This window comes from Empidonax traillii, unplaced genomic scaffold, assembly GCF_003031625.1.
Source record: "Empidonax traillii isolate 1590-97213 ecotype Southwest subspecies unplaced genomic scaffold, ASM303162v1 scaffold154:size1206225, whole genome shotgun sequence".
NCBI lineage: Eukaryota > Metazoa > Chordata > Aves > Passeriformes > Tyrannidae > Empidonax > Empidonax traillii.
In genome coordinates this window covers 486,974-504,261 of record NW_020955347.1, presented here as the reverse complement: position 1 = coordinate 504,261, position 17,288 = coordinate 486,974, and the positions used below count along the sequence as shown (strand labels likewise).

General features: G+C 37.8%; 1 protein-coding gene across 1 annotated transcript in view; it reads left to right on the top strand.

The window, feature by feature from the left end:
• The window catches only part of PAPSS1 (3'-phosphoadenosine 5'-phosphosulfate synthase 1), a 41,475-nt gene extending 36,978 nt beyond the window's left edge, over positions 1-4,497 (top strand). Inside the window, exon 12 of the mRNA XM_027884726.1 lies at positions 3,465-4,497. Within this exon, the coding sequence (XP_027740527.1) occupies positions 3,465-3,603 (139 nt within the window). The 3' untranslated portion in view covers positions 3,604-4,497. The remainder of the gene's footprint in view (positions 1-3,464) is intronic.
• Positions 4,498-17,288: the final 12,791 nt, after the last annotated feature.

The window sequence follows — 17,288 nt, the reverse complement described above, 5'->3', positions numbered from 1 at the left end:
GTTACAAGAACTATGAGGTCTCTGAAATCTTAGCCTCACACACTACTCATAAGAGTGTTTGAGCTTGTAAAGCATTAAGAGCTCTGATGGTTGCTGGGGTCACTTGTAGTGTTATAGTAAGATAACTACCAAATGCACAAAATAAAAGGGAAATGCATTTAAGAGATTACAACATTAGTCTTTGTAAACGAAAGAAAGTAAAGAAGTGGCCTATGAATTCTTAATCTTCTGTGTGTGGTTTGTAGTGTTCTTTGAACCTGATGCTCAGTTACTGTGAACAGTTTGAAGATTATTTAACAGCACAAGTTTGTTGCTATGTTATTTTGAACAAATGCCTTACTGCTCTCCAAATATAAAATATTGTCTTGTGCACCTGTGGCTGTCTATATGGATACTGTCTGTATGGAAGGAGGGCACAATCTGAAATGTAAGAAAAGATTCCTTTTCTCCTGTTGCTAGGTGTATGAGAGCTCAGCAGATTTATGTATTTTCTACTTTACCCATGACAGCCTGTCCTCCACAAGAGAGGAAATTTCAGTGTAAGAGTAAGGCTTTTTCCACTCTGTGAGTGTAGTAGAGTTCTAGGATGCTATGGAAGGGAGTAAGTACCAGTCCTCAATGTTTCAGGACTGTGTTGACAAATTTTTGTTGTGGATTTCTTTCTGCCTTCCTTACCTCTTTCTTTTGGAGAATGCTTTTAATTGCATTGGAACAAAGTCTTATGTCAGTACTATTCAAACTCAATTGGTACTAAAAGGGCAAATCGGTGTTACAAGAATTTACTAGCACACAGTGTGGCTCAAAGAAAATTAATTCCAGCAGCCGCTGAATAAAAATTTCAAAAGCACTTAAATCCCATCCTCAGAAAAGGCTTGGATTAAATTTCATTGAGAGTAATTTCAAATCTGACTTGAGAAAGGAATTTGTATGGCTTTGGCATGTGTATTTCATAGTGTCTTAAATGGTCAAATATTTCCCCCTCTCATGTTCCACTCAAATCCATCTTATACAGAATAACTCTTAATATCCTCAGAATTCACTATGAACAAAATTACTTGATGATTCTTTTTGTCTTCTCTTTCTGCTAAAGCAAATTACTCATACTGATATGTTTTATTTCAAGATGCTTGTGGTTCACATCCCACCACAGTGGTGACAGTGCTGATAAGGTTTCTCTGCTTAGCAGAAATCTCAGTTTCTGATATTCAAGAGATTTGTTTTTTACCATTAGTAAAGACAATGAGTATTGAGTCGTTATTCAAATACTCTGCTTTATATATGAAAGCAAAGATTAAACTGGAAAATTGTAAATGCTGTAATTTTTAAAATGGCAAAAAATACATACAGTATATTTTGCGAAAGCTCCATTCAAGGCACTGTAGTGATTATTAATTAAAGTAATTTTTTTAAATACAGAAAAATCCATTCAAAATAGAAGTTTGTGGTAATGAGCAGGCATCATTAGTATTTTTGTACTTTTTAATAGTATTTTGGAAACATTTCTAGAAATGTTATCAGGTGCTGAATGTACTATATTTCTGAAATGGTCCTCACTCTTTTTTTTTTTTTGTTTCATTTTCTTATAATTTCTCTAGATCTCCTTAACTTCTTTTCGTGTTTCTCTCTTGATATCTCAAATTCCTAGCTGGTTTTTGTGTTACTAGGAGTAGGAAGCAGCTAAAGGAATTGTCCTATTGACTGTCTATTGAAGCAGACTTACAGAACTTATCTAGTTTTAGTGCTTTAGTACCTTTATTTCTCTTATAGAGCACAAAGGAAGTTGAGTGGTTTTCTGAAAACTTAGCAGACAAGGAAGGTATAAAGCACCTTTTTGTTTTTTTAATGCTCAAATTTTGGTATTGCTACCACACTGAGGAGAAAACCACACATAGAGAAATTTTGAACACTTACCTTACTCTTCTTTTACAGATCATTTGAAGACTTTGTATTTTTTTGACAGAATTAACCAGGCTTATCACTTCCCCATATATATTTTATAGAAATAGTTCTTTGCAGAGAACACAAGTTACCTTCAGGCAGTGTTAGTGAAGGGTAGGCATCTCTCTGCTAAGGAACAAAAATTTCCAATGTTATAAATAGCAGTGACAACTTGTTCTCCCATGAAACCCTAAGTTTTCATTTTTATGTAATTTATATTTTGCAGAAGCGAAGTACAGTAGGGATTTTTTGCCTTGTTGTGACACTTCAGGAACCCGCAGTCCCAAATTGAAAGCAACAAGAAAAGAACATGTATGGAAGAGCATACAATCCAAATCAAAAAGTTATGGGGCTAGTGGTGTTCTGAGAGGGAACTGTGGAATGCTTTCTGCATCTTGCTAACTCCCATACCCTACTGAGCGTAGGCCAACACTTAGAGCCAAGTTCTGCCCTCTGATATGCACACTTGGCTCTTGTTTCTGTCTAAGGCATGTGCATCTGAGATCAATACTTGGGTTTTATTTCAAACAGACAAGTAAAGAATGAGTAACGCATACATGCTGCAAATTGAGTGAATGGCGTAAGTAAAATTGCTATTTAATTTAGGAATACATAATTTTTTCCTTGGAGCATTTGATAGAACTCTGGCATTCTTATCTTGCTTGTACTGTCTCAGTCCTGTGAGAAGTAATTTAACTTGTGGAGCTTTTGCTGCTTATGACCACATAGCTGAGAAGTTAATGATTTAGATTCTTACGTTAACAGTGGTAAACAATTCTGATCTGTGTTCATTTATACATTTGTCCAACCGAATTCTGATTTTTAGGGAGAAACATCTTTAGGGGAACATATTTTTATTATTCCCATGCTTTTTTCTTTATTTTGACCTGTGTGTGCCACATTATTGATATGTATATATATGTGTATCTGTACTCAGTGTCTTGCAATGGCCCAACTGTGGAGCTTGCCCCTGGATTCTGAGTCTTTTGCTTTCTCTGTTCTGCAAATGATCCCTCACTAAGACTTGGTGCAATCATTCTCTGGTGTCACTGAAATGACTTTCTTCAACCAGCACAGGAACATTCAGCCAGCTCATAGGGCTGGTCTCCTACCATGGCAAGGCAAGGTGCAAACCAGGATGGCTGCTGTTGCTTTGACGAAGGGCTGAGACAATAGGTAGAGTAGATGGTTCTCCCTCAGCAGGAGTTCTGTTTCCTCACAGAGAACAAGCCAGGCTCAATGGCAGCACAGACTGAATTCAATTCACAGTAGTTCAGTTGGGCCGTGCTGCTAAAACCTCAGGAGTTACCTACACTGAATATTGTAGGGGTTGTGTATTCTTGGGATTTACTGGCATTGCTGGGCAAATGTCTGGAAATTATAGTTGCTATACAACATTATACTCCCAAGAAGAAATGTATAAAGTATCAAGAAAGCAGAAGGAATATGAGCAACTCGGTGCCTGCTTTTAAAAAGTATATTCTTTTTCTCTCCCCCTCCTTTTGCCCCCACTCCTGCTCTCTCAGCCATGAAGACTTTGACTTCATATCAGGGACTCGCATGCGCAAGCTGGCTCGGGAAGGACAAAACCCGCCGGAAGGCTTCATGGCTCCTAAGGCTTGGACCGTGCTGACAGAATACTACAAATCCTTGGAGAAGGCTTAGGCCTCTTATTAACTGCAGATCAACCTTTGACGCCTGGTTTATTTACGAGAAGGGGACCACACAGTCACCATTCATGTTGCTTTGTTGTGGTGTCTGTCAGGAAGTTCTCTGAAAACAGACTCTTTCTTCCTAACTTAGCATCATTCTTTGCCTGTCCTTATGGGTTCTATTATGTCCTGGCACCTAACTAGCTGCTGGTTTTAATGTCTTCTCTTTTATTACAGTTGATATTCTTGCAGTAGGATTTTTAACTCTTGTATTTTTTTTTTATATTTTACTGCCTCTGTCCTGAGTTCTGCAGCTGTTAAATAGATGCAGCTCTTTCTTATGTTATTTAAACCGCTGGCTAGTATCTGGTTTTAGTAGTTTGTAGGACAAAATGTAATGCTTAGTCCCTTAACTATGGATAGATTATCTATAAATCAAAAAGGTAAAGTAAGTTTCAAAACATCTGTAAAAGTGTCCTCATCTTTATCTCATCATCATCTCCAGAAGCACTTAAAATTTATTTCTCATTATATGTAATCAAAAAGCAGAAGGTTTTTTTTTATGTAGCATAATTAAAATTTTCATTTCTTTGTTTAATTTTGGAGTTCATTGAGTTGTACGGTTATTCTCTTCTACTGTGGAACCTGTAAAGATGGCCAACTAATTAATGAAATAAAATAAAATAAAATATCTAGTTTTCACTTTAAATTGTTAAAAAAATCAGATATTGTTTTTGTATATGCTTGCTGCCATAGGTGTCAACTGGGAATATTTTATTTCATTTGATATAACCTGCCAGTTTTTGGTTCTAGATATACTTGTTCAGCCTACTAAAACTTTAAAAAAAGCATGACAGACCAAACTTAAATTCATGTTTAATTATTGCAATAAAAAAATAAACCCTTAGATCTTGGCATTTCCTTTGCTAAAAATTCTTAGTTCGGAGATTAATTTTCTGGCTATTTTTCAAGGTCTCCAAAGAATAATCTTCTTCTTTTGAGTCAGCTTTGCTTGTTTGAAAGACAAACCATATGGTGTTCTAGGATTCTTCAGAAATCCTGAAGTTGGTTAATTCAGTATGTAAAACATTAACTGCTAAAGGAAAATATAAAAAAATAAAAATAAACCGCTTTTTTAAAGTGTAAAGTAACACTGACTTTTTGGGATATTTTCAAGCATTAACTTACCTTTTTGTTGTTGAACAGCGTGCATAGGAGGAACTGGGTCAAAATTGCCCTTACAATGTTGCTACTGGATGAAGCATGTGTTCATCTAGATTTCTTGGATGGCTGGAAGGTTCTTGTGGGAACAAGCTGAGTCAGCCTGCACCCGCGTTCATTTAATTAGAACCGAAAAAGGAGGGTTGACCTTGACTGATGTACTGTGTTCTCAAAGCGGAACACTGCTCAGCGATCCGCCTGGTCTGCGTGGCTTTTACCACAGCTGAGAACAGTCACAACATGATACGAGTGTGAATGTGTGAAATCAAAACACCAGTTTGGCAAAATCCTGGGAATTCTGGTTAACTAAAAGACAACACCAGGTGCCATTTACAAAAGGGTGTGAATAAAAGGGAAACGCAGAAAGAGATCTGCGGAGAATCCCAAAGACCGAATCGTATGTATGTGTGTGTGTGTGTGTGTGTGTGCAGTCCCATTTCTTCATCAGCAATAGTTGTGATGAGGGGACCTGTTACGTATGGAAGTAGTAACACCCTCCATCTGCATGGCTGATACAATCTGGACCCAGCTTTTCAAATTACAAGATTAATGAGGTAGGTGGAGATTACCAAACCCTAATCCTTAAGGTTAAATAAATGGTACAAAATTGCTGCATCTCCTAGGTGAAACGATTCCTGCAGTACCCATGAGCAAAGTTAAGAAAATGGAAACTTTTTATGAAGAACCTCACGGCTGAGAATTCATCTTTTCCTATGTGAGTTTCTGTATGCCTTCTTTTGACTAACAGGAACATTCAGGGTGACTTTTCAGGTAAGGATCTTCAGGTTGTGATCTAAAGATAAATGCTGAGGATGCTGACTTCTGATTTTTTTCTTTCTGTGGAGAATCTGAGCAGTAGAAACTCATCAGTTTCTGCATCAGAGATGCAAAATAGAGAATGCAGGCTAGGTCACAAGTCTGGTTTTTTTTAGCTAATCAAGCTTCTGTGTCTGAAATAACTCAGTAGACGAAGTCAGGAAGGGGGGGGAAATGTGGGGCTGTTTTGGCGTGATGATGCTGGACATAGAAAAAGGCTATGTAGCCAATACTGTAATTTGCCTGAATTTGGACCTCCCTTGCATTTCATATTTCCTTAATTTCAAAAGTTTCCCAGATGGATCATAGAGGTTAAACTTACTGTTTTTCCATGCTAGAAAAAGAACAGAAGTTACTTTGAGCATCCTAAACAAATACTAAGAGTAAAACCCAGATTCTTTTCCCTTCCCAACAGTTTAGGTGCTAATCAGTGTTTATTCCCATTCCCTGTAAATGTTGACACCCTCAAAAACTCTATGTGTGTGTGTGTGAGAGAGTGAGAGATTTCCACTATTCATACACACATCATTCCTTGTATCTCTGGTCATGAACCTTTAATCTTTTGTGCCAGGCATTGTAGGAACAGAAAAAAAGCTCTCATCTCTGCTTCCCTGTAAGTCAGAAGATCAGTTTACTGCATCTACGGCACTGTCTCCAAAGACAGGGAAAGGAAAAACTATTCCCTCGTATAGTACAGAAGAATTGATGGGGAAAAAATAAGATTGAAACTGAATCTTCATTTGACTTTGCGTGTATGTCTGTTTTTCCATCTATAGGAATGTGATTTACTGTGGTGCTTGAACACTAGTAGGAAATGTGTCGGGATGGTATTCTACTCCTCAAACCTGACACAAAATCTTTCACCATTACCCATAAAAAAATCAGAGACTTCAGCCTGGAATGATTTAGTCAAATAAAATGCTAGAATGAAAGCAGCTATCGCTAAGAATTAGTATTTTGTTGTTCTTTACAATTTGCGTACCAAAATTCATGATTTATATGCTGTTAGAGAGAAGAGTGACACTGGTTCCATTTTTATTCTTTTTTTTTTTGATGTTTTAGTTATTTAAAGATGGAGCTGAGAAGCTAGATTGCTGAGGGGAAATTTAAAGCCTTCAATGGCCAGTTCATTGGATATGAGATTTCCTTGCCAGCAGCCAAACAGGTGTCATGTAAATGTGATTTAAAGGAAGACTGTGCAGAAGTTTTTGCTCATTTGTGTTGTTTTACCTTGAAGAAAGCCTGAGGGCTGGAATACCAGTGCCTCTTTTAAATTTTCTTTCTCATTCACAAAAAAACTTTTTGATTATGAATATAGCTGGATTTTTACTGGGCTTTTGAGGTGTCCATTGAAGGGTTTTCTTTGTGTCTCCTCAAGCTCTGTGTCTGCTCTTGCGGTATTAGGATTTTTTTTTAACCTATATCCCTTTTCATTATTTAGTCTTTATTAAAATCACTTTTTTGTTCTCTATGGAGGTTACATATCCGCATGAGCCAGAATCATACCTTCTATATTTCCAATGCTGTTTGCCCTGGAAACCTCATCTTGATAAAATTTTGAAGTTGAGGGGGAAAGGCAACTACACTGAAAGCTAGAAAACAGAGCTTTAAAGCCACATCTGGAATTCTTAGACTGTTAGTGGCTCCAACTTAAAACAGAGAATACAGAGATTTTATATGCCATAAAACTCAAGAAGCCTTGGATTCAGTATAAGGGTAGTCACCCGACCCTCATGTCAAAATCCATCTACACAATGCTTTGAAGTATGATTGTAGTCAGAATGATACCTGTCTATGTATAAAAAGAGGGGGCAAAAAAATCACTTTCAGTATAAACTTTAGTGGGCTGGAAATAGTGCTCAAATCTTGCTTTTATTCTCTGCAAGCAAAACTGCTTCGTCAGTGGTGTCCTACTTTCATCAGTCTAAATTGCATGGTATGAGAAAAATATGAACATTTTGGCCATTTCTGCTTATTTTCACCTCATAACAGCACTTATGATTGCAGTCTAAGCTATGAGTTTTTGGGTTTTTGCTGGGCACCTGCAGATCTCCAGGCTTTTCACCAAGATGACTTGTGTCTGAATTGTTGTGGTCTAAATCAATTATTTCTGTAATGATTGAGAGCAAAGTTCGTTGCAACAATTGTGATGAGGCAGATGAGAGACACCATTATCCATATATTAATAGTTCTTGATTATTGTTGATACATTGTATTTATTACAAAACACGGCATTTTCTTCCGGAGAACAAACCCACTCTAACATGGAAACATTTTTCTAGTGTCAAGAGTGCTCCTCAGAGAACAAGAAATTGTTTAGGCTTTTGTATTATTAATTTGGTTTCATCAACAGCTTTCTCAAAGTCAGATGGAAGCAGAAGAGATTCTTTGACCCTTAAACATTGGTTTCAAATGGGTTGCCTGCTGTACAATGGAAAACTGCAGTTGGATAGTCCATGGAAGGTTATTTGCAGGATTGCTCATGTGACACTGAGTTCCACTTGGTTTATAGTTCATCTACGACCTGTGAAAAACAATATTTTAATAATTTGATTCAATTGTTTCCAGACAATGAAGACAATTATGAGACAAGATCGCATTTAAGCATAACTTTCCAGTAGGAAAAAGTTTGATGCTATTACTGTATCTTAGTTTAAATATAAACTGTCTGAAAAATTCAGTGTTATAATTACATGAGCAAAAATTTCCTATCATACTATGTGACAGCAGAGCAATAAACATATCATCAGAGTCAACATTGTAAGTACAGTGCAAAATGCACTTTATTATTGACGGTTCTTCTTTAGAGACAGTTATTTATAACTCCTTTGTTCATTATTTCTTCAAGGAAAAATACTGCTTTCTGAAAACTGAAAATGTGTATGCCTTACTTGGTAGTTAGAGACACTCAGAATAGCAGTGATTCTTCACAGTTTTTCTGATGTGCTGTGAGTATTTTTATATAGATGCACACTTCTGAGCTCTACCACGAAATGGCTTTGCAAAGAACGTTCAAGTTCTAAAGTTTTTCTTTGTAAGTGTTCTTGGCTATTTTGCTTATTGTAGTTTGATCATTTCCCCCTCTGTACAAAGAAGTCATCAATCATATGTAGAGATTGGGTACAGAATTTTCATCAATTGTTAAAACAGCTCAAGCTCGGTTCTTTTTCATACAAGCCTTTGGTTCAGGGATGTGCTTCATTCCTGTTGTGAGGATTTCTTGTCAAATACAACCTCATTCAAGCACTGACAATGGAAAACCACATCTTGTAATATGTGGTTTAACCCCAGCTGGCAACCAAGCCCCACACAGCTGCTCAGTCACTCCCCCTGAGCTGGGATGGGGCAGAGAATCAGAAGGGTAAAAGTGAGAAAACTCGTGGATTGAGATAAAGACAGTTTAATAGCTAAAGCAAAAGCCTCACACACAAGTAAAGAAACCAAGGAATTTGTTCACCACTTCTTATGGGTGAATGAGGCAGGTGTTCAGCCATCTCCAGAAAAGCAGGACTCCATCGTGTGTAATGGGTACTTGGAAAACAAACACCATCACTCCAAATGTAAACTTACTTTCTTTTTCTTCCCCCAGCTTTTTATGCTAAGCATGCTGACATGTGCTACGGGATGGATATCCCTTGGGTCCGGTGGGATCGTCTGTCCCAGTTGTGTCTGCTCAGAGCTTGTTGTGTAACCCCAGCCTCCTCTCTAGTGGGGTGATGTGAGAGGCAGAAAAGGCCTTGACACTGTGTAAGCACTGATCAGCAAAATAATGAAAACATCTCTCTTATCAGAACTGTTTTCAGTGCAAATCCAAAACATAGCCCCATAGTAGCCACTGTGACGAAAATTAACTGCCAGCCAAAACCAGCACACTTTCAAAAGAATACTGTGCCTTTTCTATAATCATAATTAGGGTGCAAATGCAAATTTAAAGCAGCATGTTCTGCCTAAAAGATGCACAGAAAGAAATAATGGAAAATTAGAAAGTTTTCAGTTGAAAGGGAACTTAAGGATCACCTGGTTCCACCCCCTGCCCTGGGCAGGCACATCTGCTTGCTTAAAGCCCCACCCAGCCTGACCTGGAACACTTCCAGGGATGAGGCATCCACAACTTTTCTGGTCAATCTGTGCCAGTGCCCTCCCACCTTCACAGTAAAGAATTTCTTCCTTCCTAACATCTCACCTATATCTCTTCTCTTTTAGTTTAAAATTGTCTTCATGTAAAAAGTCACTATTTTTAAATTTTTTAAGTCCCTTTCAGGTACTGAAAGGGCACAGTAAGATCTCCCTGGAGCCTTCTCTTCCTCAGGCTGGAGAACACCGACTCTCTCAGCCTGTCTGCACAGCAGAGGAGCTCCAGCCCTCTGATCATCTTGGCGGCCCTGTTCTGGACTTGTTCCAACAGATCCACATCTTCCTTGTGCTGGGAGTCTCAGACCTGGATGCAGCACTCCAGGTGGGTTCTCATGGGACAAGAGTAGAGGGGGAGGATCACCTCCCTCGACCTGCTGGCTTCTTTTGTTGAGCCCAGGATAATGTTGGCTTTTTGGGTTGCAAGCACACGTTTCCAGCTCATATCCAGTTTTTAATCCACTTTAATGTTCAAATCCTTCTTCACAGGGCTGCTCTCAATGAGCTCTTCTTCCAGTTTAGACTCATGTCTGGGATTGCCCTGTCACAGGTGCAGCTTCTTGTACTTCGACTTGTTGAACTCCATTAGGTGAGAACTTCTTAAGCCTGAGCCCACTTCTTAAGCCTGCTCATGTCCCCCTGTATGGCATCCTGTCTGTTGTGTCAACTGCACTGCTCAGCTTTGTCTCATCTGCAAACTTATTGAGGGTACACTTGATCTGGCTTTTGGTACCATTGATAAGGATATTATAAAGCATCAGTCCCAAGACAGGGCCCTGAGGGACACTATTTGTCACTGGGCTCCATGTGAATATAGAACCATTGAGCACAACATCAGTGAATATTCTTCAGTCAGTTTTCAGGAGAAAAAAAAAAAAAAAGGCATCTTTCTTATCACAATTTTAGTGTGCTTGAAAAATTAAACATAAGTGTCCCAATCTTTCAATTTCCATGCTTAAATGTGTGTCTTGGTATGAGACCAGTGTGTTTTCTCTTTCTTATTCAACAAATTGCTTTGTATTCAGTTTGAGGACTTGCTGAATGAGGATTGGCAAAGAACTGAAAATCCTGGTCAATCTAGAACAATCCTGCACTAGACAATTTTAAACAAGCCAAATCATCTTTTCATTTAGACATACATAATTAGCTTTTTCCACCTGTAACTTGCAATTACTCTTCATTGGAGATTTTTCTGCATAACTATGTAACTAATGAAAGAACTTTAACTCTGGAAGACATCTTTGATGTTCATTAGTGGGAACTTGAAGAAAGATCTGTTTGCCTGTGGAGAAATTAATCTGATTATACTGAGAGCCTCCAGAGTGTGCGCTAACTCTTTGCTCTTTCAGCCTGTGACAGAATGTTAAACTACGCAGAGCCTTTTATTTTGACAGAAAAGGGGTAAGACACTGTTTTTAAAAAATGTGACACAGTTGGGTTTTCAGAAGAAACAGTTATCTCAGCTAGCCAAATAAAGACAAAAATTTGGCTTACAAAATGAACAGTACAAATTAAAGAAGGTCTGCCCAATGAAACTGAGAGTTTTGTGCCTGTGTATGCTCCCCAGGGAGACTACCATTAATGTGAAGAATTCCAGCACTGAAGACGACTTTTTTGCAGTATGAATTTATTATGCATTTCATGGTTCCCGTGGAATTTTCAATGTCTGCTCAATCTCTAAGTGCAGTTTTAATAAAATATCGTGCATTCATATGATACTGTAACATCATACATTCTCCTCTTGTATCATCATCTTCCTTTTCTCATAAAATACTATTATTGTTTCAGGCTGAAAATTTTCTCAGCTTGTATGTTCTGAGGGAAACATCACAGTTTGAAAGAGAACTCATGCAGTTTACAGTTTTATCAGCCAGTTGTGCAAACTGTGAGAGAAGGGAATGGAGAGTGTTCTGTGACAATAGAGTTTCTGATTTTGGTCATGGTCAATATAACAGGGGTGTATGGTCTGGTGTTTTTTTGTTTGCAGACTACTACAGATGTGTAGGGTTTTTTTTTTTGTTTGCAGACTACTACAGATGTGTAGGGTTTTTTGTTTGTTTGTTTGTTTGTTTGGGTTCTTTGTTTTAGTAAACATTAGTCAGACTGACATCTTGTTATTGTGTACTTAAATTCTAAGGGTATTTTAATGGTAGTCTGAGCCTTTCTGGGAAGCACAGCTCAAAATTTCAAAACCATTACTCTAGAATAACAGTTAAGTTTTCATTAATTTTTGTCTATATAAAATTACAAAGTATAGAACATTCAAAGAAACAAGAATAAAAATAAAATAAAAAAAATACTATGAATGGAGTAGGCAGGATTTGAGAGGTTAGCATGTTCCCCTGTAGGCCAAACTCCATTTTACATCTGCCACATACAAGAAAGTTTCTGGTGTATATTGGCTCTCTGGGTTTGAAGAACACAGGTAAGAACCCAGCAGCTAAGACAGCAAGCTCTGAAACAACCAAGCTTTGGCAAACATCTGAAGGAAAGACAGCTCTTGCCCTCCAGTTAAAGAAGTGGAGTAAAGGGGAACTGAGACCCTGAACTTTGGTACTGGATCTTTTGTACACTAGATAACAAGTTGGAGGCAAGGCAAATATCACTACTTTCTGTGGTAGAATGTTCATCTAGAATAATCTTGTGTACACAATATGTTGAACCTTGTCTGAGTAAGAAGAAATCATATAGAGTATTAATATTCTTCTATTTTCTTTTCTCTTTAGAAAAACAAGCATTGTCTGCCATGTGGTTGTGTCTTAACCTTGGTTCCCTTGAGAGTATTGGTCTTGGACCTGAAAGCCTTGGGCTTTCATATTTAGGGTTCACCTGGACTCTAGCTAGCATTGTGGGACTCCAGGAGTTGGTTCTCTTTGGGCTCAGCTGCTTCCTAAAACTGTGGCAGATGCTGAATCTCTTTCACAGCCAGAATATTTTGGTTTCCTGAGCATGATTTTCAGTGAGCTCTGCTATTTTTATTATCACTGGAGCATGTTTTCGTGGTCTGTGGCTCTGGGCATGTGGTTTCCCTTTCTGCCTCCTCGTATATGTGAAGCTGAAAACAAGTTACCGTAGTATGAACCAAAGTGTCCTAGTGCACCATCTTTCTATGCTTCTGCTGCTGCTTTTTATGTCACAGCTTCCAGTCAACAGCCTACTTGCTGAGAAACAGAGAATGCAAGCACACAATATCCAGCAATAGCCCAAACACTGGTGTGTTACCAATATTGTTACAAATACAAAATGCAGTGTCATGTGGGCTACTGTGAAGAAAGTTATTTCCATCCCAAACAAACCCAGTAAACCTTTGTTTCTCCGCAAGAGCTGGTAAGGTTGAAAAAGCTGCAGCTCCAGATTTCCTGGGATATTTCCATACTTGGCAGAAACTTCTCCTCTGATGTAGCCAGATAGTAAAAACAATTGCAATTACCTGTGACTGCTCTGCTTCCATATGCTTTTACTGCTAACTCTATATGCTTCTACCTATGGAACACCAAGTGGCAACGTACGTGTGAAACCTGCTGAAGGAATTTGTGCCAGAGCTGCAAGTAGAGCGCTGCATTTATTTGTAGGAGGCTATTTATTCTTGCCATGATATATCACAGTGTTAGGGCAACAATCAGAGTGGTTTCTTCTCAAAAATGAAGAAAACCAATACAGGCTTAAGCGACATGGAAGCAACTGAAATTCTGCACTGAAGAAAGTGAAGAATTCTGAATTACCTTTTTTCTCTTAATGTCTCTTATTAACACATACTTCATCTTTTGACCTCTCCATTGTTCTATGTTTTGTTTTCTCCAGTCCTTCCCTGATGAGCAACATAGATCGAAGAGATTAAACCTTGTTTGCTACTAATCTAACATAAAGGCTGTGATTCTTCAGTATTTCAAGGCAAATGATACATAATCATGCTAGTGAGGAAAGACTTTTGGTTTGCAGTATGACATAATTAAGCTGCATCTGGTAGCACTTCATTCATGAAGTGTTCACAGAATTGTTCTACCACCATCCATAGTACTGATGCACAACCTGTGAAATAATCAGAAAAGACTTGTTTGTTACAGGTTTCATTGGAAACCAAAGAGCAAAGGAGAAGCTGACAGTTCTCAAGTAGAAACATGCCAATCCTGCAGTGAGGGCAAGGGATGGAAGAACATCAAAATTTCAAATCAGCACAAGACGAAATACTAAAGGAATGTAGTGCTTTCATTGATATTGATCTTAAGCAGATTTATATATTAAGCAGCTGATTGCATAAAAGCTGCAAGATTAATCTTGTTCAAAGAACTGAGTATCGTCTTTTTTTGTTTATAAACTGACTTTCAGTTATCCAAGAGCGGCTAAATTTTTTTTTAATTAATAGCACTTTTAAATTGTGTAGGAGGTTACAAAAGGGCACTTGGAAAGTGACAAGTTTCTTGATGTCTCAGATTTTTTCCTTTCTTTGGTACCCAGGAGTGTTTTCAACCCAGCCTGAAAATACAATGCTTAGCCTGCACATCAATGATTCTTACCCACGAGCATGTCTCTGGCTCTGTCAGAGTCTCTCTGTGGGCCTGTTGACCTTGCAATAATTAGAAGATGTCACTCCCAGTGGGCTAACAGCAGATCTGCCCTTACCGCTCATGCTCTGGGATTAATTTAATGGGTGAAGTGCAAAGTGCTACATAGATTTCTGTGAGAACAGGCTACTATGAGAACAGCTGGTTTAGCATGTTCTTGCCGTGGTAGACTTTCAAGACATTTGGACTTTCTTTCTGTGGCAGTCAGCGCTGGCAGATGCCCTCTTATGTTCAGAGGTGAATCTTGTCATTTGGAAAAGTCATTTTGTGAGGGAAAAGAAAGGGCATTGCGGTTTCACTGCAGGAGTCAGGACATGATCTCTTCCTGATGCTGCTGAACAGGCCTTGCTGTCTTGTATATTAAATTGACTTAATATGAAGATTAGTATATTGTTGAAAACTTAGTGGTTGCCCTTCTGTCTTATTTGGTAAAACTGAACGTTCTCTGTAAACGTGTACAGAAGAACAAAAGTCTTCCCTTTGCAGAGTTCTGCAAAGGGAAGTCCTGCTGAACACGCAGGACTATATCGGTTTCCCTCAAAATTAAATAGCAGCTAGACCTGCTGTTCATATGTGACATGCTTATTTGCATTTGCTCTGATCTTTTGCCCAAATAAAAAGCAGGAACAGAATAGGGTTTAATTATGGGCTTATTTAAGCTTTATTTTATGGAGACAGTTGAAACATGGTCCTTTCTGCTCTTCATTTTATCTTCTTAAGAAGGAAATATCTAGCCACTGATGAGCATTTTGTTGTGTTTTGTTTTGTTTCCTTCTGACAGAAGCATACATTTAGTGTAATGACATCAGGCTACTTCTGTCATACATAAAATAGTGAATTAAATTATTAATTTTTCTCCCACTGAAAGTCCTAAGCAAAAATATTTGCAGTTCAGTTTCTAGGGTACGTATTTTTTTCGGCTTCTGTTTCATCTTAAAGAATTCTTCTTCATCAGAGCATGAGGAGATATTTTAGACTGGATTCATCTTTATAAAGTTTGATAGGGCTTTTCATTGCTTCTCAGAAGAACTTGCCAAATCTTAACTTTTGGCTTATTGGTTTCTCTGGATTTCTATTAAATGATAATTATCACCCATGAATCAAACTGTTTTACTTGTGGCACAACCAGTTCAATTAACATTAAAACTAGACACAAATCTTCAGATTTATAAGCAATTTAGGAGCAATTTTTTTTTTTAACTAAAATTTTATAAATTTTTTCATGTGGTGATGATTTCCTCATTTACTGGAATTATGCACTAGATATGCAAGTCTGTTTCCACAGGACAAGATGCCTAAAGGGTGATCAAGGTGTACTCAGTATGGTGAAATCATGTTACTAGTTGAATTTTATCCTTATTTATAATCAAGGGGTGAGTTTCTTGCTGATGCCTTTTGGCTTACAGAATTAGTTCTGTAGAATTCTAGCCCTAAGTGGGAATCACATAACAGGAAATAAAAGCTATGCCTGTAATAAAAAGATTTTTTTAATATGAAGTGACAATTGAGAGGCATATTTTTTTTCTTCAGTGTTGTCCCCATTGAAGAGATACTGAGGTATTTGTGTTTCTATGTACATGTATAGTGATATAGAGAGACGGAAAGCATCTTAACCACAACATATGTTTCTCTTGAGTTTCATCTGTTTTCTTCAGTGACAAAGCCATTTGATTATCCCTGTTGGGATTGCAGGCTAATATAGCCATGGAAGAAGGAGTTGGATGCCATATTGCCTAATCAACCAAGTGGTTGGTTAGTCTATTTTTTTTGTGCAGAGGACAGATGTCATAGCCTCTGGCTGAAATAATATAAAATGATTTTTCAGATCCCATCATTCTTTGCTAGCAGTTGGGAAAAAGATGTTTGCTATACAATTAAGCTTTGCACATTGAAAGTCAGTAGTATGAAAATCAGTGAGGAAGGGTAAACAGTATCTTTTCCAATGTTGAAATGTTTCTTGGCGATTAAGCAATTTTGCAGAATGTTGTTTTAAGCACTTTCAGGTTACTTACTTCAGTTGTCAAAGAACTTGACAAAACTCCTAGGCCTCTTAATATGGTCATTACAGAACAAAGTCAGTAGATGACACATAAGGGAAACTTTATAGAATTCAGCATAGCATTTTCCCTGCTCAGAGAAACATTCAATGTGGTTTTGCAATAGTTTGTTTTAACTCAATGGTGAATGTACAGTGGCAAAGAAAGAATAGTTAATATCTCTGTGAAGTTTTCCTTCTAAGCCAAAAGTGAAAATACTTTCACCTCTATTAGGTTTTATTGCTGTTGAGGATTTCATAGAGGTCATTTTAGATTCAAGCAAATCTCTTAGAATTTTTCTCTTGTAATACTTAGAGTGGAAAAATCCTGGCTTGAATTAGGTTGATATTCACTAAGAGTATAGTAAAGGAAAAAGTCCCTGGTTAGTTTTCATTTAATCACTTGTTGAAATTCAGTTTGGTGTCATTTAAAGCAATTAATTATTCTCTATAACACTGGTAAGCTCTGCAAGACTTTCTTCACTGAAAGGGCTGTCAAGTGTTGGAATGGGCTGCCCAGGGAAGTGATGGAGTCACCATTCCTGGAAGTGTTCGGTAAACAACTGGGCGTGGCCCTTAGTCCTGTGGATTAATTGAGATGGTGGTGTTCAATCAAAGGTTGGACTTGGTGATCTTGGAGGTGTTTTCCAACCTTAATGATTCTGTGATTCTACAATTAGCTTTCCAAGTAGGTATAACTTTGTCCTATGCTTAGAAACCAAAAATCTTGAAGACATTATGTCCCTGGTGACACAAGGGTATTTCAAGGGTATTTTTCTCTAGTGTTTTTTAATTAAGATGCAGCACAAGTGAATGTTCAAAATCTCATAGGACTGGGTCTTCCTTTTCTCTTATGCTAGAGAATATGCTGGCTATATTAACAAAAAATATTTCATACCTAGAAGTAGTAATAAAGGAGAAAATAGGAGACTG